We start from the raw sequence: 25,020 nt of genomic DNA, 5'->3' as shown, positions 1-25,020 counted from the left end.
TGTCAGATAAAATAGTTTCGGTAAAATCTCATCTATAATGAATGATCAGCTCCAGCATTTGCTATCCAGCTTTAATGGGAAGGTGATACATTTCCTGTCAGAAGGCTCCAAGTGGTCACTGCAGACAATGGTAATGAACATCTAAAAAAATATGGTCACTGTAATAATCAGATATAGTCTGATGATCAGGCCCTCACTATTACAAGTAGCCACATAAAATAATGGATTGTTAAATGTTAGGCAGTAGATAATTATTCCAGATGCACTTTGATCATTAAAAGATGGAGCAGTAGCCAAGATAATACCACAGTAGTGTTTAATTCATGAAAACTCTGCAAAGAAGTCTAAGTCCACATACTCAGAGCTGAAGTTCTTTTTACAACTAGTTTTATCTGTAAAGAATTTTGAGTGTTGATAGTCTACCTCCCAAAGCACTGTTTTCCTTTGAATCACATTGAAAATAGTTTGCTAGTGAAAGATTCTTAGAGAAACTGTGAAATGTCCTTTTTGTATGTTAAATGCTGAGCAAAATACGTAAGAAAATGGGATGGGGAAAAAGACTGGTGTATTAGGGAATCATAGAATGGTGGGGTTGGAAGGAACCTTTAGTGATCATCTAGTCCAAACCCCCTGCAGAAGCAGGTTCATCTAGATCAGGTCACATAGGAACATGTCCAGGCGAGTCTTGAAGACCTCCAAGGAAGGAGCCTCCACACCCTACCTGGGCAGCCTGTGCCAGGGCTCCCTCACCCTTGGAAGATAAAAAGTGAAACAAAACACAATTCAGAGGAAGCAGAAGAGAGAAATGACATAGAGAAGATCAGGGAGAGGAGAAAATCTGGACATGAAGGTAGCATTCTTGAAGCCTTCCCTTGTACACAGGAAGTTAGATGTTAGAATACAGAAGAGATCTTTCTATCTGCCTTATGTTTGTGTCATACAGATGTTTTTTCATGTCCTTGACTCAGAATTGTGAGAAACAGTCAATACATTTGATTGCAGAAAAAAAAATAGTAGATGAGTAGCTGGGATGTGGTACGAAGAGAAGAAAAGATTCTGTGTTTGGACATAAAGTATATTTGTAGGTGATTACCACAAAGTAGATATACTTGAAATGCACTCCATTTTCAAACTTAGCTTGCCTTGTTGCAGGTCAATCATATTCTATTGTCTATAGGAAGAATTGTCAAAAAGAGAGGGCAGGTCTCATAACTTAACCAATAACTGTTGCTTAAATGTACACTTGCATATGTGTAGTTACAACAATCAGCCCGTGTTGTTTGAATTACAATTTACAAGACTTTAGTTCGGAATTTCCTGGGAAAGTACAATCTTAAGACCTCTGCGGGGCATAAATTTATGATAACACCTTCTGTACTGCTGTGATAGAGTACTAAATTAGATTCCTCAGTAACTTGCTATAACACAGTGAGTTTTTTTACATGCAGGCTGGCAAGTAACTGTTCACCTGTTTGAAATGTGCTTTTGTCCTGAAGGGAGCTCATAATTTCATGTTCACGCATGAGTCTCCCATTTTAAAATGCAGACTTGGAGAAGAGGATAGTTTGATCAACAGTTGTGGGTACTTTGTTTTTGGAAGTGACTCTGTACTACTTGGCTTGTAAACTGATGCAGTCAAAATAACTTTTTTTGATGTGTCAAACACACCATTACACAAGTGGCAATTTTTTCTTAAATGTGAGAGTAGGCAGACCTATAGCGCTGCTCTTGAACTTCTCAGTGACCTCAATGACTTTTTGCAGGACTACTGTAAATTCTTTATGGGTTTGATATGAAGTTTTTTGAAGCTTGATCCATGAAAAATGATCGTTCATTTCAATTAGTCGTTTGGTGTTCATTACACTGGAAAGGATGCTTGTGCAACCTCAGCACCACACATCATCCATCTTTGATGTGGCTTTGTTCACTGTAACTGATGAACAGCAGGTAAAGAAAAGGCCCTATTGTAGAATGGTTTTCACAGTTAAGGGTATCTATGAAACCAGAATTCAGTCTTCTGTTGAAAAACTTTGGAGACGTAGGAGACTAATTGTGCTGTTCTGCTTCTCCAGGGATACAGAACCGGCTACCCGTATCGATGCCCTGCTCTGAGAGAGAAATCTAAAAAGTACAGCGATGTTGAGATTCCAGCTAGTGTCACAGGTTACTCCTTTACTAGTGATGGCGAATCAGGCACTTGCTCCCCCCTCAGACACAGTTTTCAGAAACAGCAGCGGGAGAAGACAAGGTGGCTGAACTCTGGCCGAGGGGATGATGCTTCTGAAGAAGGGCAGAATGGCAGCAGTCCCAAGTCGAAGACTAAGGTGTGGACGAACATTACACACGATCACGTGAAACCCTTGCTGCAGTCTCTCTCGTCCGGTGTCTGCGTGCCAAGCTGTATTACCAACTGCTTGGTCTGTGCCTACCTTACTGTTCATAGTTAGATGATGTAGAGCAACTTGGGGTGGCTGGCACTTAGAGGCTTTGGGAAGAAAAAGTTTTCTCTCCTAACTCTTTTTTTTTCTTTCTTATGTAGAAAATCTAAATGTGTTTTACTAACCATTTAATTTGGCTTTGGTTAGATGTGAGCTGTAAAAATAATCTCTCTTCTTGTTAACGCTTAAAACTGCTTAAGACTTTGGAGCCTTTAGTTTTCTTTTGGCTTTTCAGGCTAATGACCAAACAGATTGAATCATAGTTCTGACTGAATGGGTTCTGCATTCAAATGGTTTATTTAACAACAACTGTGTTAGGGAACTACTAATTCTGTCTGTGTGGAAGCTTTTCAGTTAAAACAAAACTGAAACTAACTCTTGAAGGTACTTTCGTATATAGAAAAATAACCAAATTTCTACCCTCTACTACATGTACCAAGTTAATTTGCAAGCCATTTGCAGCTCTCTATGTATGAGAGGGTAGAATTGATTTCCAAGTATTTGTGTGTGGGTTATGGGGTTTTATTTCCCCTTAAGCAGTTTTTCTTGTCTAATTTCTCATTTCCTCTTCCTGTCCTGTTCACTATGCTTTTGTCTACCCCAAAGCCTCTGAGTGTTCACAACCAGCTGCCTTCTGCATGTAGTGTTGCATGTAAGTAGATGGCCATAAATGGAAAATCTTTCCTAAAGTATCAGCTGGGTGCGGCATGACTAAAGTGCAGCTCAGGCCATCAGCAGGCACTAATCGATAGATTCTGCAACCGGTGCTTTCTTTTTGTTTATCGATGCTGCTTACAGTTCAATTTTGCACTGAAAGATTATGTTAATTGAAAAGCAAAAGTATCAAATGCTTTCAAACGGACATCAGTAGCTGTGGGTGTGTAACTGTGGTTTCGATATTTCCTTGGGCTTATACAGAGCATCTAAACTGAAGGCAGGGATTTGCACGCATACAAGCTTCTGTAATGCCTGACTTTGAGCTGAACTATAGTAGTTCAGTACTACTTCAGTAGTGGTACTATGTGAAGTAGTAGTATGGTGACAGATGAGTCTTAAAATAAAACCAGTACTCTTGAAAAAACCCAAACCATGATATTTTTCTAGAACACCTTTTCACTCTTATTTACCACTACAAAACTCTGCTTTATCTCTGAATACTGAGTTCTCTGTTTTTAGTACTTTTGTGTACTGATGACTCAGGCAATGTGTGTGTTAAAATATATAGTGTGAACAGGGAGAAAGTCCTGAAAAAACAGAGGATCTCTATCTCTGTGGTATTTTTATGGTGTTCTTCTTGGTTTAAGAAATTGATATATATGTATATTGTTTGCGCTATCGACGTTTTACTAAGCTCAATTCTAGTTTTGCCTTGATTGGAAGAAAGCTTAAAGCTATGCATATGTTTGGAGCAGTTTGTCCTTTTCAACCTTAGCTCTCCAAGCAGGTAGTATTTTTATATGTGAAATTATTGGTGAAAGATTGAACCCAAATTCCTACTAAGAACTAGTCTTGTTTAATGATATACTGAAGGAGCAGGAAATTTCATACAGTACAACAGGTTTGTGTGTTTTAAAGGGTTTTTTTTTTTTAAATGCTTGTTATTAACCTAAAGAAAAAGTAGCTTGTTATGTTGAGGTTGTTTTTATCTATGTTTTGACTAAAAACTATCTTTAACAAAAAGCTGGAGTAGTTTTTATCTGAGAAGATAATCATCAGTGAGTATTGCACAGCTCCATGTTCATTCCATTTTTTACTTTACAGTTGCAAAACATTTTAAAATTCTGTTGCTTTTTGAAGTTTTGACAGTTTCTGGCTATCTTATTGTTTCTTGAAGTTACTCAGGAAAAAAAACCGCATAGCATTCGCTCTCTGAACAGGTTTGCTTTACTGTTTGGTGCATTTTCTATGCAACAGTGATTGGAAATCAGGACACAGTACGCAATAAATGGATCGAGATAAAATGTTAGTTGTGCATCAGATTATCTAGAGCTCCATACTAAATGCACTGATCAAATAAAGCAACCTTCAATGAAGAACCCATGAAGCGCTTCAAGTTTGTGTTTTGGGATATTTTTGTAACCTCTTAAGCTATGAGTTATAAAATATTCGACATCACCAAACTGTTCCTTTAGGTTGCTGTGCTGGTACAGCTATTTATTTGTGCAGAAACTAATTCTGGAAGCAGAACATTTTGCTGAAGTAGCTTGTTTTAATGCAAAACTTTGGTGATGCCCACTCTTGCTTCACAGTACAGAACCATTCACTAAACCTGGTTAGTGACATCACATTGCTTCTCATACTTCTGTCATCTTATGCTTTAAGTTTGCTTTGATGTCTGTGGAGTATCGGAGGATTGAATCAATGATCTCTCATTGTCTCTCTCGTGCTGTTCTGTTGAAAACACCCAGTGCAGAAAATGAAAATGGCACTAAAAGGGTTTTAGAGCTCGTGTCTTAAATCTTGCTGTACTTCTGTTTGGGTAAGGAAGAATGTCTTTTTTTTTTAAAACAAATATGAACTAATTCTGAAATTTCTGATAAAAACACCCTTCAAAAAAAGTGATTCTATTGGATGGAATTTTCCAAATCCTGTATTAATGTGTCTCTTCCTGAAGCGAGAGGTAGACTGTTTTAATAAACACAGAACACTGCAGCTGTCTGGTCAAGTGCAAAGGAAAAACAGGTTAAAAACCTTTCAGTAGCAGCTGTAGTAATTGCATTGGTTTGGGTGGCAATTACTTACGAGTTCAGTGGCTCTCTAGTAGCTGCTCTTGTTACCAGCTTGACTTAACAGAATGATCCTGATATTTCAAAGTGTATCTGAAGGTACAGTTTATTTTACTGAGGAAGGAGGCAGCTTAAATAGGCTTGGGAATGACTAGAAGAATACAATCATTGGTTCAGTTCTCTGCTCTGTATAATGCATGATCAACTATTATGTGAATTTGCTGCTCTGAGTGTCCGTAGCCATTACAGCAATTCTGACTCTTCAACTATTCTTGATGTTACAGTGGACTAAAGAGGATGGACATAGAACTGCCACCTCTGCTGTCCCTAACCTGTTTGTTCCATTGAACACCAATCCAAAGGAGGTCCAAGAAATGAGGAACAAGGTTTGTAGTAGCAGTAAAATTGTTTCTTTTTCATTGTCGCTAGAATTGTGTTGCGTACTTGTAATGAGTTGCTGTAGTGAAATTTTAGGTGTTCAGTAGCACAGCTCTGACATTGTCCTGCCCCTTTATAACTAGATACTGAAACAATTCCTAAATGTTCTAAACTCCTCTTGGAAAAAGATGGTATTACCTTCCACTATATGAAGACTTAACGTTGTCTTATATTTTGTCACCATCAGAGCAGTTGCTGGATACTTCTGAAACGGCCACCACTGAGTTTATGGTACTAATTTTGTTCTCCCTTTCCTGCTTTGGTTTCACCAGCTGAAATTGTGGCCTAGACAAAGAAGCCTATGGATCTCTCTCCACATTGTATTTTATTACTTCATAGTATGCTGTGATTGTTGCATAAATTTTTTGAGGCCTTGGGAACCGCATGTTAACCTTTTTCAAATGACCTTGTAGTTAATTTTCCAGTATTCAAATTTCAGATCTTCTTGTCACAAATCCACCAACAGGGAAGCATTGAATGCCTTGGGGATTTTTCACTTGTTCTTTTATAGCATAAAACTTGCACTGATGTCTTGTTAATACTTAACTTGTTCTGGATTGTTTGCTACTTCTAACTGATGGCCATATGGAACATGGGTGTTAGCGTTATATCACAGGAAAGTCTGTGTGCAGGGGGTACTATCAGGAATACTGATTTGTTCTAAAATCATTTTTATGAGGTTGGCAGAGCTTTTGCTTTTCCCAGCTTGGCACTGTAAAATAATAATCACTTGAAATAAGAAGTCTGGTGACATTTCCAAGCAGTTTTTTTGTTTGAAACACTAAACATTGCTTTGTTAAAAGTTTGAATGAAGTGATTAAGAGAATAGAGGTAACACTCCAAACTTTTAACTTTCCTGATGAAAAGAACTGTAGTAAACTAGACAAATACCGATGATGCAGGATCTTCATACTTTCTGAAATAGCAAGTATTAGTAATATTTTGTGTTTGTATATTTCTTTGAATTTATTTCTGTAAATGGAATGTAATTTTTAGCTGTAAAGTAGAGGTCTTTCTGAATGTATATTTCTCTTCATTTATCTTGGAACAAGAACCAGAATATTTTAGAAATAGCTTTTGTGTCAGTTATTATTCTTTACCACTAGGATATGTTGTTTAATTCGATAGTACAGAGAACTAAAGATCCAATTTATTTTCCCATCTTTTATAGGGAAAGAGCTGGGATATATTTAGCATGCAACAGAAAAGATGTGTTTTAAGTACCCTCAAGTGTCAGGGTAGGCCTACAAAATTATTAATATTCTCTTGAGAATATGATCCTGATTGGATCTAAAGATTGACTATTGTGCAGTGTTTTACAGTATATGTTATAGGAAGATGATGTAGTGGTGTAATATCAGTGACTAGATATTTACAGATAACTGTAACTGACTGGCCAGTACAATAGACATAAATGACCTCTTTGCTTCTCACTTTTCATAAACTGGAGTTGTCTGTTACCTGATCTGTAGTGGTTTAGCATGAGCCAGTGTTAAAAAGCAAAGGACAGTACCTGCTGTGGTACTTAAAGACTAAATTCCGAGAAATGTGCAGAAACAGCTAGGGACTTGAGCACAGGTCTTCAAGTGTTTCTAAGCACAGCTTTATTTGGTAGTGGGGCCATAGCGGTCAGCCTGTTGGCAGGTTCACCCACCCCTTTTTCAAAACGGAAAATGGGATTAAGTCTTATGTGCTGTTCATGGGACTGTATTCTGCTGCTTTCCTTTACAGATCCGAGAGCAAAACTTACAAGATATTAAAACTGCGGGCCCTCAATCCCAGGTTCTTTCTGGGGTAGTTGTGGACAGGAGTCTTGTACAGGTGAGAGTGTAAAATACCTAAAATTATTAGTTTGAAATTAATCTACAGTATCCTCTGCTTTCACCTAATATATCACTATAAAATTATTCTTTAATTGGCAGAGAGTAACTGTTTACAAGGTAAGTCGTAGAGGTAACACCATTGTCTTTGCGAGAGTGCTCAGGGTCAGAACTTTTAAGAGGCTTCAGCCATGTAGCCCAAGCATGTCTGTAGAGGATGCTGCTTGGTTTTTTTGCTGATTGTAATGCATGAAATAGAGAAAGCTTATTTATATGGATTAGTTTCTTGTTCAAAACTAGTTGGGCTTGGTGACAACTTTTTGTTTGTTTGTTTTCTGAGTTTATCTATCTTGAAGTGTGAATATTGGGCACAGCAGGCTCACTGTGGGGCAGTAGTGTTGTCTGTTTAAATATGTTTGCTCATGCTTCAGAAGATTTTTTTTCAAGAGCAGTTTGGGAAAAAAGCTATTATACATCAATAAAATTTAAAAGCAGTATATGTAGATTTATAAAAGACATGAATCATAGCACAAAGCAGAATTAGAGCTGTACAGTTATACTGCATAGCGGAATGACTTTAAAGCTCTATTTATCTGAGTGCTTTCGTTGCCCCAGATGAGTGTTTTCTGATATAGTTTTGAAAGTTTGGCAAGTCTTGTCATGACCATGGCATTATTCATGTTGGGTGTCATGTTGCGTGCATGTCAGTTCATTGTCATTTGCAATTTTATCTACCACTTACTGTTTCTTTGCATGTTTTCAGCAAGCATCATAATGCTTTCGGTTGATGTTTTAAAGCCTGGGCTCGGTTTGCTCTGTTTACTCAATTTACTGTTTCAGGATGCTCCCCTCTCAGACTGTACGGAATCTATTGAAGGGCTCGATCTCACAGAGCAGGCCTTTAGTCCCGCTAAATCTCTGTCTGTTAGAAAGGTACTGCCCTGTCATACTGCTCTAAATGCTGTTGTTCACCCTTCATTTTTACCTCTTCCTTACCCTGACTTTTTCCCTCTGTTAGCTAATGATTTGGCTAGAAAAGAAAAAAAGAAAGATGGATCTCCAAATGATGTCTATGCATCTATACAAGCAGTTACTTTACCCTGTTAAAGTATCTTGTAAGGATTTTGATCTTTTTCTTTGCCTGTAGAAGCTGGTGAGGAAACACTTTCGATGTTAAGGTGCTGAGTAGGTTCTGCATATAGTGGGTTTCTTTTTGCATGCCGTTAGTGTTGAATTACTCAAATTTGAGATCCATTTTAAGTTGGCTTAATCTCAGCCTGATTACATCAGTGTAATTCCAAAGATATCCACATGTTCAGAGTGTGTCACGCTGACAAACACTGTCAACTTCTGATCTGACATTGCTAGGCATGTTTTTTTTTTTTCCCCTGAAACTTCCTACTGGTGTCTACAGGAGATACTGAGTAATGCCCCATGCTTCCAAAATCAATTGGCTTTCAGATGTGTAATCATGCTCGTGCTTACAGAATATCCTTTAAAGACAGCATATATTTGAGACGTGCATATGGGTGAGGTGGGCAGTCCTTTGAGGCTGAGTAAAGAGAAACAGTTTATACATTGGAAATGATCTGCCCTTGACTATCTGTCTCTCCCAGGTTTTGAAGGAGTTTCTTAGAGGTAATCTAACCTGGAAGCACAGTGTGTAAATAAGCACCAGTGTCTCTTCTGCTCCAATATTTTATCTAAAAGATTCCTAAGTCTTGGTTTAGGTTGTGTCTAATGTCTTAGTATGAGAATAGCTTTCCCATCAAAAACCAGAATACTTTGAGTTATGTCATCCTGGCAAATCTCATGACTGCAACACTTTCTAATGTAACAAGCCAGTTTGTATTATAGTCGAATAGTTGAATCATACTGAGAATTTGATGATAATGTTTTCCAGGTTACAGCTTTTAGACAGATTCTGGAAGGAAAAATATTAAAACAGTATTTCTAGATTTCAGATGACAGATAAAACAAAACTAGATTCTGCCAGGCAGTGCATGCCTTCTATGATCTGCTTAATAATATCTCAAAAGAGAAAAATAATTGACAGTCACCCATTGGTTGGTTGCCTGAAACATGGGCAGTTTATTTCATCAGTGGTGCTCAAGATGTCTTTCAAATCTTATTTTTGAATATTGTCATCATCTTTCTACTGAACTAGTCAAATATTTTACATGCATTTTTGTGGATGGGAAGGAGCCTGGTAGTATCATGAAAGGGTTTAGATGTACAAACAATTCCTTTTTGTGGTGTCGTGAAAGTGCTTTCCTCCTGAAATACTGTGTCAAATTAGATCACAATGTTAATGACAGTAGAAGTGGCCTATTTAATAATTTTTATTAATATGGATTGTGACCTGCATGCTTAGTGATTTCCTGTTGGGTCTCCCCCTCCCCCCAAAAAAAACCCCTAAACAAACGAAACAAAACTCTGCAACAGCCCCAGTGAACTAAACAATGAAACCAAGGAAACTCACCAATTTTCTAGAAAGATTATGTCAAAAGTTGGTTGTGTGATGTGGAGCAAATAAACACATATGAAACCCATATAAACCTCCCATGAAAGTTTGAATGAGACTCTGAGGACACCTGTACATCAAGGACTTAAGGACTTTTAGGTAGTGGATAACTCCAAGTTCTCAGTTGACAATGCCTTTGACATGCAATTGTGGTTAAAGTAAAAAGTTCCATCTGATTGCAGTAATGCTTGAAAAGTGTTGTGTTTTCAGCTAACATTTGAGATTTAACATCAAACACAAATGCACCCGATGTGGGATGAAACCAATCCTGTTTGTGTACAGTATGCATGTAATGCTTTGTCTCCTGTGCCCATGGCTGCAGTAGTAAATACTCCATTTTGCCTTGCCACTTGCTTTGTCCATGTTCTGAGAAGTCCTGGCCATGTTGCAACACAAGCTCCTTGTGCAGCATGTAACCTTATTCGTGTTATAGACTTGTTAACCAGGCTTCCACTGCAGTCTTGGCTGAATCAGAGGGAATGTTGGGTATTCCTGCCAATGACCATTCTGCAACCTGACTTTAAAAAAATAAATTCACAGGAATTTTCAAGACTTTTAAGTCAAAGGGGAATCTCTCATTTCATGTCACTTTCTTCAGAATGGAAATTCTGTGGGATTTTGTCTTTGTGAAGAGCCTCTTGGTTCTGCCTCAGAGGTGGCACTGTGTTTTAATGGTGATTCAATGATTTCTACATGAGCAGTAGTTAAAGAATCTTGTTTTTTTGGATAAAGGCACTGCATTGATGCCAGATTGTGCTGAGAGTGATTGTGAGCTTTAGACAATTACTATGAACCAACTGTCTGAGAGAAAAATTGGCATGTGTAAGTTGCCAGTTTTGCTCATCTCTCTCCCTGAAAACAAAGTGAAGTGCTTGCCTGTTAAATGATGATCACCTCCTAGCAGGCTTGAATTTTTCTCTGAAAGCAAGATTTGGTGGAGAAGTTGCAAAATGACTTGATAATCTAAAATTTGTCCCAGGATGTGTGAAGTCCAAGTTCAGTATGAATGTACAGTGAGTACCATTAGTGAGAAGTGACTTTGTTGGACCTTTGTGGGAGAGTACGCTTCTACAAAATTCATAGCACTAAAAATGCGTTCGTGAAAGCAATGCCTGTTTTTTTTCTTACAATGGACAAAATGCTGTTGATATTCAGGTGCTTACACATGCAGTCAAACCTCAAATATTCATCAAAATAGTACTAGAATCATCATCAGAATAATAGTAGGATCAGCATCATTCGGATGAAATCACTAGAACATTCGTTTTTAGTCTCATCCTGCCTTGAAACGGTGCCAGTCTTTCAGATGAAAACTTATTGCCTCTCTACTCTGTACTGGAAGCAACTCCAGACCAATTTTCGTGTACAGTTTTTTGAATGTTCACAGGAATCTGTGAATGGCACAGACAGGTTGATAGCTCTGCAAAGTCTTGTCTGCTTTAGCATCACATTGAACAATCTAAAATGTCCTGTGCTGTCATTTTCACTTCCAAGTCTTTTTCACTCATTTTCCTTTGGTCTCTTTGTTTTGTGATGTATGGCTTTCTTCATTTGGTGATGTGTGTTTTTATTTGAATTCTTGGAAGACTGTTCCATTGAAGTATTATTATTAATGCATCTCAACTCTTTGATTTGTATAAGTTTCACAGTAATGCCATTGCAGAACTTGCTGATGTAGTACCATAACACATTTTCCCTATAGAACCAGTCCCTCTAGCCTTATAACTTTCATTAGTGGCCTTTGAACTGCTTCTATATTATTCAAAATGAGCAAAACTGGATGTGTTAATCTGGAATCAGCTTTTATGAGATGGAAAGTTTGCCTTTCTGGTCTCCCGTGTGGGGGTTTTTTTGTGCTTTTACACTTCAAAAAGCAGAAGTACTTTTCCTTGGTAATAGATAATCCTCTTACTGTCATTGCCTCTCATCTTTTTCAGTATTCTTTCTCTTGGCTCAAAGATAGTCAGTACAAAAACCATTTGCAGTGATTGCGAGTGTGGGCTTTGTGTTTGGGTTTGGTTTGTGTTGTTTTTTTTAATTTAGTAAATGTGATGAGCTTGATGTGCTGCTTATTATTCCCATTAGTTAATGAAAGTATTCTCTTGAGGAGAACACATAAAGCCAGTACACTGATCTTGCTGCAGGCTGCATGGCTTGCGTTTTGTTGTCTACCCTACTCTTTGGATTTAACTTACAGACAAGATTCAAAGATTCTGAATATTCCAGTGATACCAGTGTGCATCATGTGTCTTGTTCCTTTGCTGACTTTTGTAATCCTAGAAAACTCTACAAACTCTGCCTGAGATCAGTGCTTTACAAGCCCCTGCCACTCATTGCTGAGTTTCAGTTAGAACTACAAATTCAGTTTAAAGTGTGAGCAGAGATAGAGGGGGAATAGAAAATTGCTGTGCCCACTAGTTTTCAGCCATCATTAAAGTATGGGACCTGTGGGTTTAGGAGTGGTTTACATTTTGTACAGAGCAATTAGGATTTATACAAAGGTTGGTGGTGTTGGGGCTTTTTTCATGTGTTACCCTGCAAGAAAAGCCAAGCTATCATCTGGGAAGTTTCCCGATATGGAGACAGCTGGTGCTTAATGAATAGAGTTGAGAAAAGGCTTTTGATATCTGACTGACATTCTTCATCCGAGATAAGAATTCATCTTATCTCATGGAGAAACAGAGGTGATCTGTAATGTTGTAGAGATGTTTCTCTCCTGCAGTTCCTTTCAGGATCTTAAACTGGAGACCCATAGTTAGTGGTGTTGCTCTTTGGAACTTTGCGGTTTGGCGTTTGCTGCCTGATCTAACACCCAGCTGTTCTCACCTCCCTGGACTGCTCTAGACCAGGTTTCTGGACAACTCCCATGGGGCTGTCAGGAATATCTGACTGCTCTTGTCCTCATTCCATCTGGGTGTTCTTGTCTGTCACTTTTTTGGTGTTGAGAACTTGTCCAAAGCAGCTCCTAGCATCCATAACAGTACTCTGTCTATTTTCATCTTTAGTTTTACAGAGTAGATCTCAGGCTTGTCTATCAAGTATGGACATGGAATGGAATGTTTGTGGTTTTGTTCAGGTACCATCTATCTTTGCTTTCTAATGCTTTCTTTTAAATGTTGGTACAAATAATGTTTGAATGACTTGGGCCAATCAGTAACTCCTTCTGATTTGGTGGTGGAATTAAATACCTCTTCAACTGTGAAGACAATTCAGGTATCACAACAACATGAGGCACAGTCCACACATCAGTCATTTCCAAATTAGTGTCAGGAGAGTTCTGTATATCCGGGGGAAAAAACCACAAATGCTTAAACAAGTCTCCTGAAAGCTACAGCAGCTCTCCAGGCAAGCATCTTCCCTACCTGAGACAATGAAAAGCTTCTGGCTTTGTCTTTACTATATAATTAGAAAACTGAAAACTAAAAACCTCAGTGTTAGAGAACCTCTGATGCAGCTGCTTTTGTCCATTGGAACTTCCTGTACTTAGAATTGCTAATGTGTTGTCTTTGCTTGTATGACAAATGTTGTAGATTTGTGTAAGATTACAGTTAAGCTTAATTACTTAAATTGCTTGTGCTGAAATGTTAATCTGGTGTCTACAGAGCATATACAAGATGGCTTTTTACTGTAGCATCTGTTGGATGTTACATAGTAGCTACTAGAAATGGCTTTTCTGTTACTAAAAAAAAACCCAACAAAATGAAAACACCCTCCCAAACAAAGCACAAACAAGGCCTGTGAACAGGTATTCTGTGCTCCAATGGCCACGCAGTTGGGCATGGTATTATCCTTTTTCTTCTGTGGGGAGAAAAAGAAACTTGATACTTCTGTGACCTCAGATCTAATTCAGATCGACCATTGGGCTGCAGTTTGATTCACTGCTTGCCAGTGGATATTCCCTGGTGGAAACACTGATGTGTCTGTAAGAGTAACTAATGAGAGCTGTTCTCTCTTTTATATTAACCTGTTGTTAATAACATTTCTTGAAAAAAAAAATCTGTAATGGATTTTTTTTTATCCTAAAAGAAAATGAACACAACATTTTTCAGATGATCCCTTTGCTTTGATTTTGGTTGCTTTGTAGCCTCTAGTTTTCAGGGTTCTTCAAGTTACTGCTGCATTGCAGATGTATCTTAATTTTCTTTTGTCAGGGAGAACTGGTGACCGCATCCAAGGCAATAATTGAGAAGGAATATCAACCAAAAGTCATAGTGAGCACGACAGGACCAAATCCCTTCAATAAACTCACCGATCGGGAACTGGAAGAATATCGCAAAGAAGTAGAAAGGAAGCAGAAGGGACCAGAAGGTTGGTTGCTCTGTGTGTTTTTTTTCTGCAGTAGACTATGGTAACAGTAAGTGTATTACTTAATTTGTAGTTCATTAATTGAAAGATAGGTTACCTGCAAAGGCCATGGGTAAATGATTCAGCTTTTGTGTGGTTCAGTCTTTCCCAGTGTGAATGAGACATTTGAAAAGCATTGGGGCTGGCATGTGCTATTCCCAACCATCCCAAGGGGTAGTGGAGGAGTCTGTAAAACGCATTGATCTTGTTTTTAAAATTACCCTAGCAGCCAAACAGGTGTTTAGTTAGCATGGCCAATTACTGCTGCCATTAGGAAGCTGAAAGCTTGAAAAATCAGTCAATAAAGTTTTTAGGTACTTCAGAGTATTGTAGATTGTTGTGCTCTGTTCCATTTGGCACTAGAGACGGCTCGGGGTGAGAGAACGGTGGTGTTTTTTAGCAGCAAAACTGCAGCTTTCTGTCTCATTAGAGATACTGGATTTGAGAAATGTGTTCAATGGGGCAGATACAGAATGATGTTCAGATTGCTACTTAGAAATGCCCCATCTTGGGGACTTCTTCCCCCACCAGGCTTCCTAAATTATCATGGAATTATTAGAGAATTGTGCTATAAAAAGAGATTGTTGCTCCATCTGAAGGGTTATCCTGCTTTCCTTCTGGGTCATTCTAAGGGATCATACTGACAAGGCTCCTCTGTTCTTAGGTTCTGAATTGGAGTGATGCAGGGCCAGGAGTGCCATTTCTTTGCCAGATGTGCTCCTTGCTGCTTCTCTTTGATAAGACAAGGCAGGAGCCATTGTAGATGGTACTCTGCTGCTACACCTGTGTAACTGCACACATTTATTGCCCCAGTAGCATTGCTACCTCCTTCTTACATAAGATACCAAAGTATGGACAGACTGTGTTACTGAGACAGACACCAACTGGGGGACAGAGCACATAGCTTAGAAATCAGACCATCAGTGAGGAAAACACATCAGATAAAAAATACCTGGATTTGAAAGGCAGATCAAAACCCTTTCAAGGAACAGATATGAAGATGGTGACGTATCATCGCTGTCTGAATCTTCAGATCACACTCAGTTTGCTGCTGCATGGGTTTCTTGTCAGACCATGCAGCAAGTCGTCACACACCTTAACCGAGAAGAGCCAGCTGGGCAGAAGTCCTCCCGTGAGGAATTTCATACCGCCTTGATCAGAGCGTTAAGGTCCGATCCTGACCTTTTGGCTGAGGCCTCAGGTATTGCTCACACGGTTCAGCTCCGCTTGCCATCTAAGGAACAGCTGCTTTGTCTGCACCGTTTGGACAATCTGTCAGTTGACTCTCAGCCGGGGCACTGATTGCACTGTTAATTGTGTAGGTGACCTGTGCAGAATATGGATTAATATGTTCCTCAGACAGGATGCACCCGAATGTTTTCCTTTGGATCTAGGGCTGTTTAAACCTGGAAGCAAGGGGAACCCTCCTTACTAATAACAAAGACATAAACCACTGTGAAATCTGTTTTGAATCATTTAATTACTGCATGTGGCTCTGATTATCTGTGCAGTCTTCTTGTCTTTTGGGATGTGATTTGTTTACTCATGTTTTGGAAATACAAACCAAGCAAAAGAGTGTGATCTTGTGTAGGGCTGAGAGCATTTCCAACCCCCTCCCTCCATTTGTTTATATCTCCCTGTGTTTTTTTTCCTCCCAAGTTGTTTTCAGAACAGCATGATAAACCAATTCTTCAACAACTGCATTATTAATGCCCTCTTATGAAACACAAACCCCACAGAGCAAAACTGTGACTCGGAACAGTTTTATTAATATCAAACTATCATATGGGCTGCCCTCATGCATTCTAGAGTCTCCTCTGGAGACATTCAAAACCCACCTGGATGAGTTCCTGTGTGACTTATGCTAGGTGGTCCTGTTCTGGCAGGGGGGTTGGACTAGATGATCTCTCGAGGTCCCTTCCAACCCTCGAGATTCTGTGATCATTTGATTTTCTTTTGCTTGTTTTGGTATTACTAAATAACTCACCAGAACTGGGATCCAGAAAAATGTATTCACACCTCATGTGCAAGAGCAAAAGGACACTTCTGTTTTCTCACACGCTGAAAGGATTTGTCTGTCTTTTAAAGTTCTCTTTGTCTACATCTGCAGAACCTTCAGAAGATGGCAGGCCCCAGAAAGAGAGAGGCCCCCCTGAGCACACCTCAGCTCGCACTCCTCCCAGCACGCCGATTAAAATAGAGGAAGGTATGTTCTTCTCATTTAGGGGCCAGGGGAAACCAGTAACTGCATCATTAGTGACTGACGCATGAAAGTATATGAACTAGTATCTAATACAGGTAAATTAGTTCTCGTGGTTTATTTTTATACTACCTAAAATATACTACACTGAACTGTGAGTGTAATGGGAGTTGTGTTTACAATAATAAAGAAGTGTGCATTAATGTAAAGGCAAATTTTCATCTCCTCAGAATTGCCTCGTCATCTCTTGCTGTTTCTCCACTGGTTTACCCTTTTGTACGTTTTCTGCAAGTAAGAATTGCTCTTATGAAATGAAATGGTGTCTGATGGTGAACCAGACACAAATTTAGATGCTTTGGTAAATCTCCCTTCACTGACTGCACATTTCTTAAACATTATTGTACTTGGATTACACCTCAGTAAATATTTTTTTTCAACTCAATTTGAATCTAAATATCATTTGCTCACCTTCTGTAGTCTTTTTAACTGAAATGAGGGCAGGGCTGCTAAAGTCTACAGTTTCCTCAAAAAAAAGAGAAAATAACAGTCTTGAACAGGTGTAATCTAATTTTTGTCTTGTTTCCTTTACCTCGTACATTGGATATATCACCTGTCTGTTAGTCTGCCATTCACTACTTCATCTCATTCTGTTTCGATAAGAATGGTTGCAACCATTCTTCTGACTTAACACGATGGCTGTGATGAATGCATAGATTCTCTACTTGTGCTTTTTTCTTCTTGTGGCTGCGTTACAAACAGGAGATGGATATGCTAAAGAGTACCTGTTACCATAGTAAGTATCATTCCATACTCTGACCTGCTTATGTGCTTTGCTTCACTTTTGTGTCTTTGTTTACTGAGGGCTTTTTTGTTGGTTTGCTGTTTTGATTTAAAGCAGACTTTTTTCAGTTGATGCTGATTTCTTTAGTCCTTGAGTTCATGAAATCCTAGGTAGTTACAGACCTCATGTTAAAACGTGCCCCCTCTCCAAAAGCACCTGTGGAAGTGACATTATGTGTTTCCATATCTGTGTGTCTGATCCCTCAGTTTGAAAAGGAACAGTCTGAAGTTGTCTTTCAGATGAGCTGAAACAGGTCCAGGAGTTCCTGCCCCAATACTTTGCTGCTGCCTGCACAGCTGGGCCTGGCAATGAAATGGCAGGCAATTGCTCATCTCTTCCAGGGCAGGGGTGTTGCCACTGACAGGGATGTAAACTTCCCCAGCAGAGTTCTGCACAGAGTGGATGAGGAACTGCTCCTGTGTTACGTACATCAGCTATGGGGAAATGCAAATTCCAGCCAAGGAATAACAGCAAGTACTTGATGGCAGCAACTTCTGCAGCTGTTCCAGCTAAATCTGCAGGGCTACCTTGGATTATGCTGTAAAGTAACAAGGGTGTTTGGCCCCCTCTGTTTGTATGTCCTGTTATATCCCAAAGTCAGTGTGTTTGTCACAGATACCAAAGTCAAACTACACCATAGACACCTCTAAAACCTGAAAACTCTTTTCAGCTGAGAATTGTGCTCCACAACCTCTTGTAGTCTGATCAAAGTTTTTCAGGACAAACATACAAAGCTTGTTTTAAAGAGCCCCTAGAAGCTCACTCCATGACAGCTTTGGTTGGCAGAAGTTCTGTTGAATTACAGTGTTCAGCCACTGCTGCTCAACCTTTTCTTCATTGTTATTGTTTCTATTTCAGTGTAGCTGAAGTCAGAGAAGTGTGTTGTGTTTAACTCAGTTCCAGCCCAGTTTGTATGTTTGTCCACATGTTTGTGTTGAAAAAAACATAAAGCCTTTATTTTCATAAACAATGTGGATTGTAAACACACACCACTATTACTGTATTTACATGAATTTTCTTATGCCACAGTAACTCTGAAGGGAGAGTGTGGATGTAGGCATGATTATTCTAAAAAGCCTGACATTTTAAGGTTCTGCTGAGTTCTTAAACTGTACATAGATTTTGCAGCAAGATTTATTTTCAGACCTTCCCAGTTATGCCACTGAAATCCATCGAGTGGGATAGCAAGGCATTAACCTATTGTGTGCCTTCTTTATCCAATGTGGGCTTTGTAAAGCTCCCTAATTCTGGTAAAATACCACCCTTAGAGACAGAAAAAGGTGTTTGCCTGGTTCCAGCATAATGTTAATCCCTTTGGTAAAGATGATGGTAATTTGACAAACTGGGAAGGGTGGCAGTCCTGGATTAATGAGTTATAAAACTGCTTGTATCTATCCAGTGCTTAGGGCAGCTGGCAAATGCTGTTTGAATGCCTGTACCTTTCTATTCTGAAATGTCTAATTAAGAAATCAGAAATTCTGATTAAGAAATTAAGATTTTCAAATCTCTTTAAAAATGAGTTTAAAACTTTCTTTTAAACTGCTTTGAAAATGATAAAACTGACTGACAATCTAATATTGGTTCCTGTTCTAAAAATCAGGCCAGGCAATGAATAGAACAGACTATTGCAGTTGGAAGGGACCAACAAGCACCGTCTAGTCCAACTGCCTGCCCCTCTCAGGGCTGGCCAAAAGTTAAAGCAGGCTGTTGAGGGCATTTTCCAAATGGCTCTTAACCTCTGCTAGGCTTGGGGCATGGAGCCACCTCTCTGGGAAGCCTGACCACCCTCTTGGGAAAGAAATGCTTCCTGAAGTCCAGCCTAACCCTCCCTGGCACAGCTTTGAGCCATTCCCACGTGTCCTGGCACTGGGTACCAGGGACAAGAGCTCAGCGATGCTTTCAGTGAATTCCTGACAAGTCATATGAAATCCCAGGAGGGTGGTGTGGTAGTACAGAGTTGTAGGTGGGGCTATGTCTCAGAGCTGTATGGGTTAAACTAGAGCTTCAAGAGGCAGCTTGTAATGTACATAACTGCTTTCTCTTTTCTACTGTTTTAAATCCTGCCTGCATTATAACTTTTAAACTGCTAACTTGTGCATTCGGAGTGTTTGGCACTGAATACTAGCGTGTTTGGTTTATTTAACCTATTACAAATTCATGGTGCTCTAGGCAAAACTTGTTGGGTTTCAGAACAGAGCTCTCCAAGATATATTAGAAGATTATTAATTCCATCTGGCAGAAATCAAAAGAACACTCACTGTGGTTTCCATAGGAAGAATGGGGAAGTACCAAGTATTTTCTGTAAATTATTGTGGAAGCCTTGTGAACATGATTTTAAAAGGGGGAAAACCCAGTTGCCTTTCTTTTGTGCCTTACCATGAGTATGAGTGTGGCCTGGATTTTGGTCTGAATTCCTCCTCACGTAACATTGAGGGGGAATGTCTGCCACAGCCAAGGAGATGTTTCTAAGCTACAGTGCAGGGAGCTTTCAGAGGTGCTCGTTATTGAATACACGTGCACCAAGAGAAGCTTGAAACGGAGCATCTCTAAAGGGATGAACAAGGACAGTGCCACAGTGTAGGCAGCAGTGGTTAAAGCTCACCCTTGGGCACAGGGTGATCACTGCATTTTTTATTCACCTCTATATGGGGTGGGTTTTGCTGTTAGACATCACATACAATTAAAATCCCCACACTGCTGTTGGCACAACCTGCTGAGCTCACTGGATCTGATAAACTACGTGGATTTCACTGGTCGGAACCTGTAATATATACTTGTATCTTGCAAACAAAGCGAAGCCTTTGTTGATAGCAAATGCTACTCTGAAGCCACATCTGTTAGATCTCATGGAGGAACATGATGAAAATCCAAGCCCTGTGATTAAACATTGGCAAGCCACCAGTTAGAAATTAATGGATTTGCATGTACTGGATCAGTGCAAGCCAGCAGTTAGTTGCATCCGACCAAAACAAAATAAGAATCAAGACGTGGCACTTGATGACACTCTCTCCAATGTCACTGAAAGCTGTAGATTTAATTCCTGCTCCCTGTGCTAAAATCTCACACCGCTTGCCAGTGTTACAAATAAGACATCCAAGAAGTCTGGACTGATACTTTCTTGCTGGTTTACGCCCCCGTGATGGAATTCAGCTTTAGCTGTTCTGTGGTAAGAAGCTTAAAACCAAACAAACTTTGAATATCTTATTTCTCTCTCTGTGCCCAAAACTGAAAGAGACAGACCGATTGGCAAGGCTTCTGTGCAGAGTAGTACTGCAGAGTGCTGGCTGTGCCTCGCTGCCTCCGTTCCAGGGACGCTTGTGCCCACTAACCGTGTCCTTGTCTGTCCGCCCACCAGAGACACAGCAGGACCAGACTTACAAAGATGACAGTGACGCTGCAACTTTCAAGCAAACCCTCCCAGATCTCACCCCTGATGAGCCTTCAGAAGCACTCGGCTTCCCTCCCTTGGGGAAGGAGGAAGGGAGATGTGATGAAGATGTGCCCAAAAGCCCGACGGAACCACCTGCGGCGGAAAACAAGGAACCCTGTCCTGCAGCCGCTGAGGAGCCGGTAACACCGACGGCCGAGGAGGGGCCGGCAGCTGACGCAGGCAGCGACGAATCCCCGGGGAAGTCCCCATCCAAAAAGAAAAAGAAGTTTCGCACTCCTTCCTTCCTGAAGAAGAGCAAAAAGAAGAGTGACTCCTAAAGGCCAAACGCACTGCAGAAACACTGTCATTTAAAAAATCATTAACCACTAGAATGTACCAGATCGTACTGAGTGTTTTGTCTTATTATGTAAATGAATGCAACAAGTAATCCAACCAGCCCCTCCACTTACAGCTTCATTGTCTAAGGTTATCACCGAAACTCCTGTCGAAAGAGGTGCTAATCCTGTGCCACAGCACGGGATCATCAGCAGCTGCCACAGATCTGATCCCTAAGCTGTGATCAAATGGAAACGACTTCCCTGGGGAAGCCGTTCGATTGCTGTCTTTCATTTAAAGCCCGCACTGCTTTCTAAAGAAGGAAAAAATCCCCAGTTAAAAATAAACCATGCCTTGCTTACCCCAAGAAGTGTTCTTTTCCAATACTCTGGTCCAAGTCACAAGTAAGTTTCATCTTAAATCTCGACTTTCAGAGCGGAGGCTTTTGCCGTGGTGTTGGCAAAGGGGAGGGTTCTTGAACTGACACGTAACCTTCTGCGAGCTTGTGGTCACAGACCCCATTGTAGTCACGCTTCCAGGCTGTCCCCTCTCTTCTCTCTCCCCTCTGACTCCTTTTGCAGAATGACGGTGTTTTTCACTTTGGTTTTATTTTATAACTGGCTTGTGAAATCATCTTTGTGTCGGGCTGAAATCACTGGTGTGTTCTGCTCATGGTGTGCGTTGGAAGAGCCCCATCTCTCTTGTTTTTATTTCTAGTGAACATGGGCTAAGGGCAATCTGTCTTTCACTCTTGCCTCTTGAAGAATCAGTTGTAGGTAATTTGACTGTTAAAAAAGGCTAAAAAATGTCTGTACTAAAAATGTGAGGAGTTTTCTGGCAGGCAGTTGTATTTCAGGCCTTAGTGCAGAGGTTTTCCCCCTCCTGGAAGGCCCCGTGGGTGCATGTGCCCACCTTCTGCGTAAGCCCCCTCCCTGGCTGCCTGTGCTGTCCCTCCCCAGGAGAAAAATGTAAATGCATTATGCTGAGCAATTAACCTTTTTTATATTAAGCGTTTTCACTTACAAAAGCTGACACTGCTCTAATGTGTTTTGTTGTTGCCAGCAGCAAAGCCCAGAACTCCCCACTAACCTTCACGGTGTACTCAGTCGGCTAGCAATGTGTGTAGCGTGGTAAGGATCCCTTTCCCCGCCCCGCTCACTCGATTCCAGTTCTTGCCGTGCTTCCGTCTGTCACTAACTGTAGCGTAACATCAGGTGTGCAGAGCCTGCGGGAACGGGCCGGGAGCGGCGGGGCCGGGCCCTGCTTGTGGCGTGTCTGGCAGTGCCACAGCACCGAGCCCCGTGCGGGGAGGCGCCGATGGCCGGGACGTGTGTGGAGCGAAGGGCAGCGCGGATGTGAGCGAGGGGCTGAGCCGGGCCGGGGGCCAGCAGGCCGGGGCCGAGCGCGGTGGGAAGGCGCCAGGCGGGCAGCGAGGGTCGGAGGGGCCGGGGCAGAGGCGGGACACCCCGGCCTCAGCTTGTGCGTTCCCGTGGGTGTCCTCTGTACAACCCTCCCTTGGCTAAATCGTTGTTTATCGCAGGGCCGTAATTAGCTGACTAATTGCTGTCCATTTCAGTTGTTCAATGGAGCCCCTCTATTTCCCCTGAGCACATATGCAATGACCCTTAATTTCTTATTTTGTAGTCTGTCCTTTTAATTCTTTGTATTACGCTATGAAATGTAGTCACGTTCAGTATGGTTACACACCTCGGGCTGCACTCCAGCCCCGTGTTTTTCTTTCTTTCTTGTATCATTAAGTTCTACTCATAAATAAAACACTTTAAAAAAAAATACAACACAAAAGTTTTGTCCTGCTCTGCTTTCAAAACCTGTAGCTTTATTCTACAGCTGTGGCCTGTTGAAGTCATTTCATTTTCTTTTAATGATGACTGCTGGCTCTAATTTCTGCTCAGACAATGGTCCTGCTGTGGCTGAGGGCAGCCTTCCCCTGAGCCCATGGGGGAAACTGTCTGCCTCAGCTTTGGCCTCACCCTGCTTGGGCAGCAAAACATCACAGAGTGTCAGAAATACACAATGTCTCAACTTTTGTGTATTTAAACCAGTTTCCCTGGGGCTTTGGGCCTGTAGGCATCTCTCTTTGGTTTGACAGGGGGGTTTAAGGCAGTCAGTAACAGCTTTGGTGGGGTTGGGTGAAAGGTGTAGAGGAGCTCTGGCTTTGTTCTGTGCTGGCCCAGGGCCTTCCTTCCCTGAGCCCTGTGGCTGTTCCTGGAGGTGGGCTCATGCTGCTGCGGAAGGGAGCAGACCAGAGAGGAGCTGTGTGTGTGCCGTGGTGTCAGCAGCATCTGCTGGGGCAGTGGCACTGTGCTGAGCCCTGGCTGTCACCCCACTCTCTGCTCCTCACATGCTCTTAACCCTTTACTCAGGGGCTTTGGGTTGTGTTGTTTTCCTATTTGTTAAAAGAGCCAAGTTGGCTGGAGGGGAATCGTAAACACAGCTGCTGGGGTGGGCTGTAAGCAACCTGACAGCTCTTGTTACTGCAAACAGGCATGACCTCTCCCTGCCCGACCAAAATCTTCCTCTTCCAGCAGCAGAGTTGGGTCATGTGGAAGGGAACTGCTGCTACTTCTGTGCTTGTTTCTACTCCTCCTTTGTCCGCTGTTTTACAGACCCAAGTAAAAGGAAGGGGAGGAGGAAGCAAACTCCACAGAGCGTGAAGCAAACCTCTGCCCCTGCCAGCCAGTACACTGCAAAGGAAGCGAGAGAGAGATGGTTAGTGGGTGTTGTCTAGTTTAGAGGTTAGAGCCTTTTGATGTGCAAAAGTTCTTCATTGCACATGGACTGTCCCAAAAACTGTATTATCTTGGGCTGCAGCTTCATGAGAGGGAAGGAACCAGTTACCCCATCACAGGAAACCTTGACTCCACCTGCTCCTGCTTACTTGGTGCCAGGATGGCCCTGGGGCAGGTGCAGTCAGTCCCTAAAAAGGCCAAAAGTCTGCCCCTGGAGCAGCTGGAGGGCCCCACGCTTCTGCAAAGAGAGCTCCATGTCTCTGAAAGGACCCTCCAGAAGGCTGTGGGGGCCCAGAGTGCGGCTGTTTGTTGGCAAAGGTGGGAAGGGGCAGGAGGCCACACTCACCTGTAGCGGCCAGGACAGGCCCCAGGGCTCGGGCCAGGGCCCCCAGGCTCCTCAGGATCCCCATCACACGCCCCTTCTGGCTGGCAGCGCCTGTGGGAGCAGACAGCCCGGCCTCAGTTGCAGCCTTGTTCTCTCAGAGGCATTTCCAACATGCATCTACCCCTTTCGTTCCTCACCCCTGCCCAAGCTCCCCTCATTTTCTCTCCCCTGAGCTGAGGGGGAAAGGCTTCACTGGCCTGTCACGAGAGTCCCTCTGTGGGCAACTCTTCCCCCCTGCCAAAAAAACCAACAGCAGCCATGTACAATGCAGTACATTGTCCTGCAGCTGTGCTGAGGTGGCACCAGGTCTATAATAGCAACTGAGAGCAGCATACCTGTGCCATGCCACCCCCACAGCTGCAGGCAGAGCTGTGCTGTCCATGGCTGGCAGTGTGGCTACAGCCGCTTTATGTGCGAGCCACAACCCCAGAAGGGTTCAGAGGGCTCCCCACAAGGACATTTCTAAGGGAGTAGGAAGAAATGCTGCTGCTGCTGACCGCCATAGCTGCTGTCTCTCCTCTGCTCAGCACTGGCTGGGGCCTGAGCCCGTGACTGTCCTTGCCCATTCTTCCTCATCTTAGTCATAAACAGAAACAAGGTTGTTTCAACTTTCCCCAGCACAAACTTCAGGGTGTTGCTGGGGGTTGCTCAAAAGATGCTGCTGGGACCGTTACAGAGGGCTGACAGATCAGAAGGAGGAACAAGCCCATTGGGGTTTTCCTCTGCTCCCCACACCAGGCTGCATTCCCCAGCCCCAGGCTCCTCTCCCCAGCAGCCCCTGTCCCTTCTCCTCTGTGGGAGGGAGAAGGGTCCTGCTGGCACCCAGGAGGGCTCTGTCCCTGGCCTTG

General features: G+C 41.8%; 2 protein-coding genes across 12 annotated transcripts in view; one reads left to right on the top strand and one right to left on the bottom strand.

The window, feature by feature from the left end:
- Positions 1-21,407, top strand: part of ADD1 (adducin 1) — a 62,561-nt gene extending 41,154 nt beyond the window's left edge. For 3 of the 11 annotated variants that reach the window (XM_061993850.1, XM_061993851.1, XM_061993852.1), the window contains 7 exons: positions 2,073-2,417; positions 5,449-5,550; positions 7,334-7,423; positions 14,098-14,254; positions 15,324-15,491; positions 16,401-16,496; positions 20,687-21,407. In XM_061993850.1, the coding sequence (XP_061849834.1) occupies positions 2,073-2,417; positions 5,449-5,550; positions 7,334-7,423; positions 14,098-14,254; positions 15,324-15,491; positions 16,401-16,496; positions 20,687-21,039 (1,311 nt within the window). In that variant the 3' untranslated portion in view covers positions 21,040-21,407. The other 8 variants (XM_061993858.1, XM_061993853.1, XM_061993859.1 and 5 more) reach the window with 8 other exon arrangements.
- Positions 21,405-25,020, bottom strand: part of MFSD10 (major facilitator superfamily domain containing 10) — a 27,393-nt gene continuing 23,777 nt past the window's right edge. The window contains exons 12-13 of the mRNA XM_061993862.1: positions 24,134-24,223; positions 21,405-23,742 (exon numbers count right to left, since the gene is read on the bottom strand). Coding sequence (XP_061849846.1) covers positions 23,636-23,742; positions 24,134-24,223 — 197 coding nt within the window. The 3' untranslated portion in view covers positions 21,405-23,635. The remainder of the gene's footprint in view (positions 23,743-24,133; positions 24,224-25,020) is intronic.

This window comes from Colius striatus, chromosome 3, assembly GCF_028858725.1.
Source record: "Colius striatus isolate bColStr4 chromosome 3, bColStr4.1.hap1, whole genome shotgun sequence".
NCBI classification, from domain to species: domain Eukaryota; kingdom Metazoa; phylum Chordata; class Aves; order Coliiformes; family Coliidae; genus Colius; species Colius striatus.
Note: the sequence above shows the minus strand (reverse complement) of the source record. Positions and strands in the feature narration are given on the sequence as shown.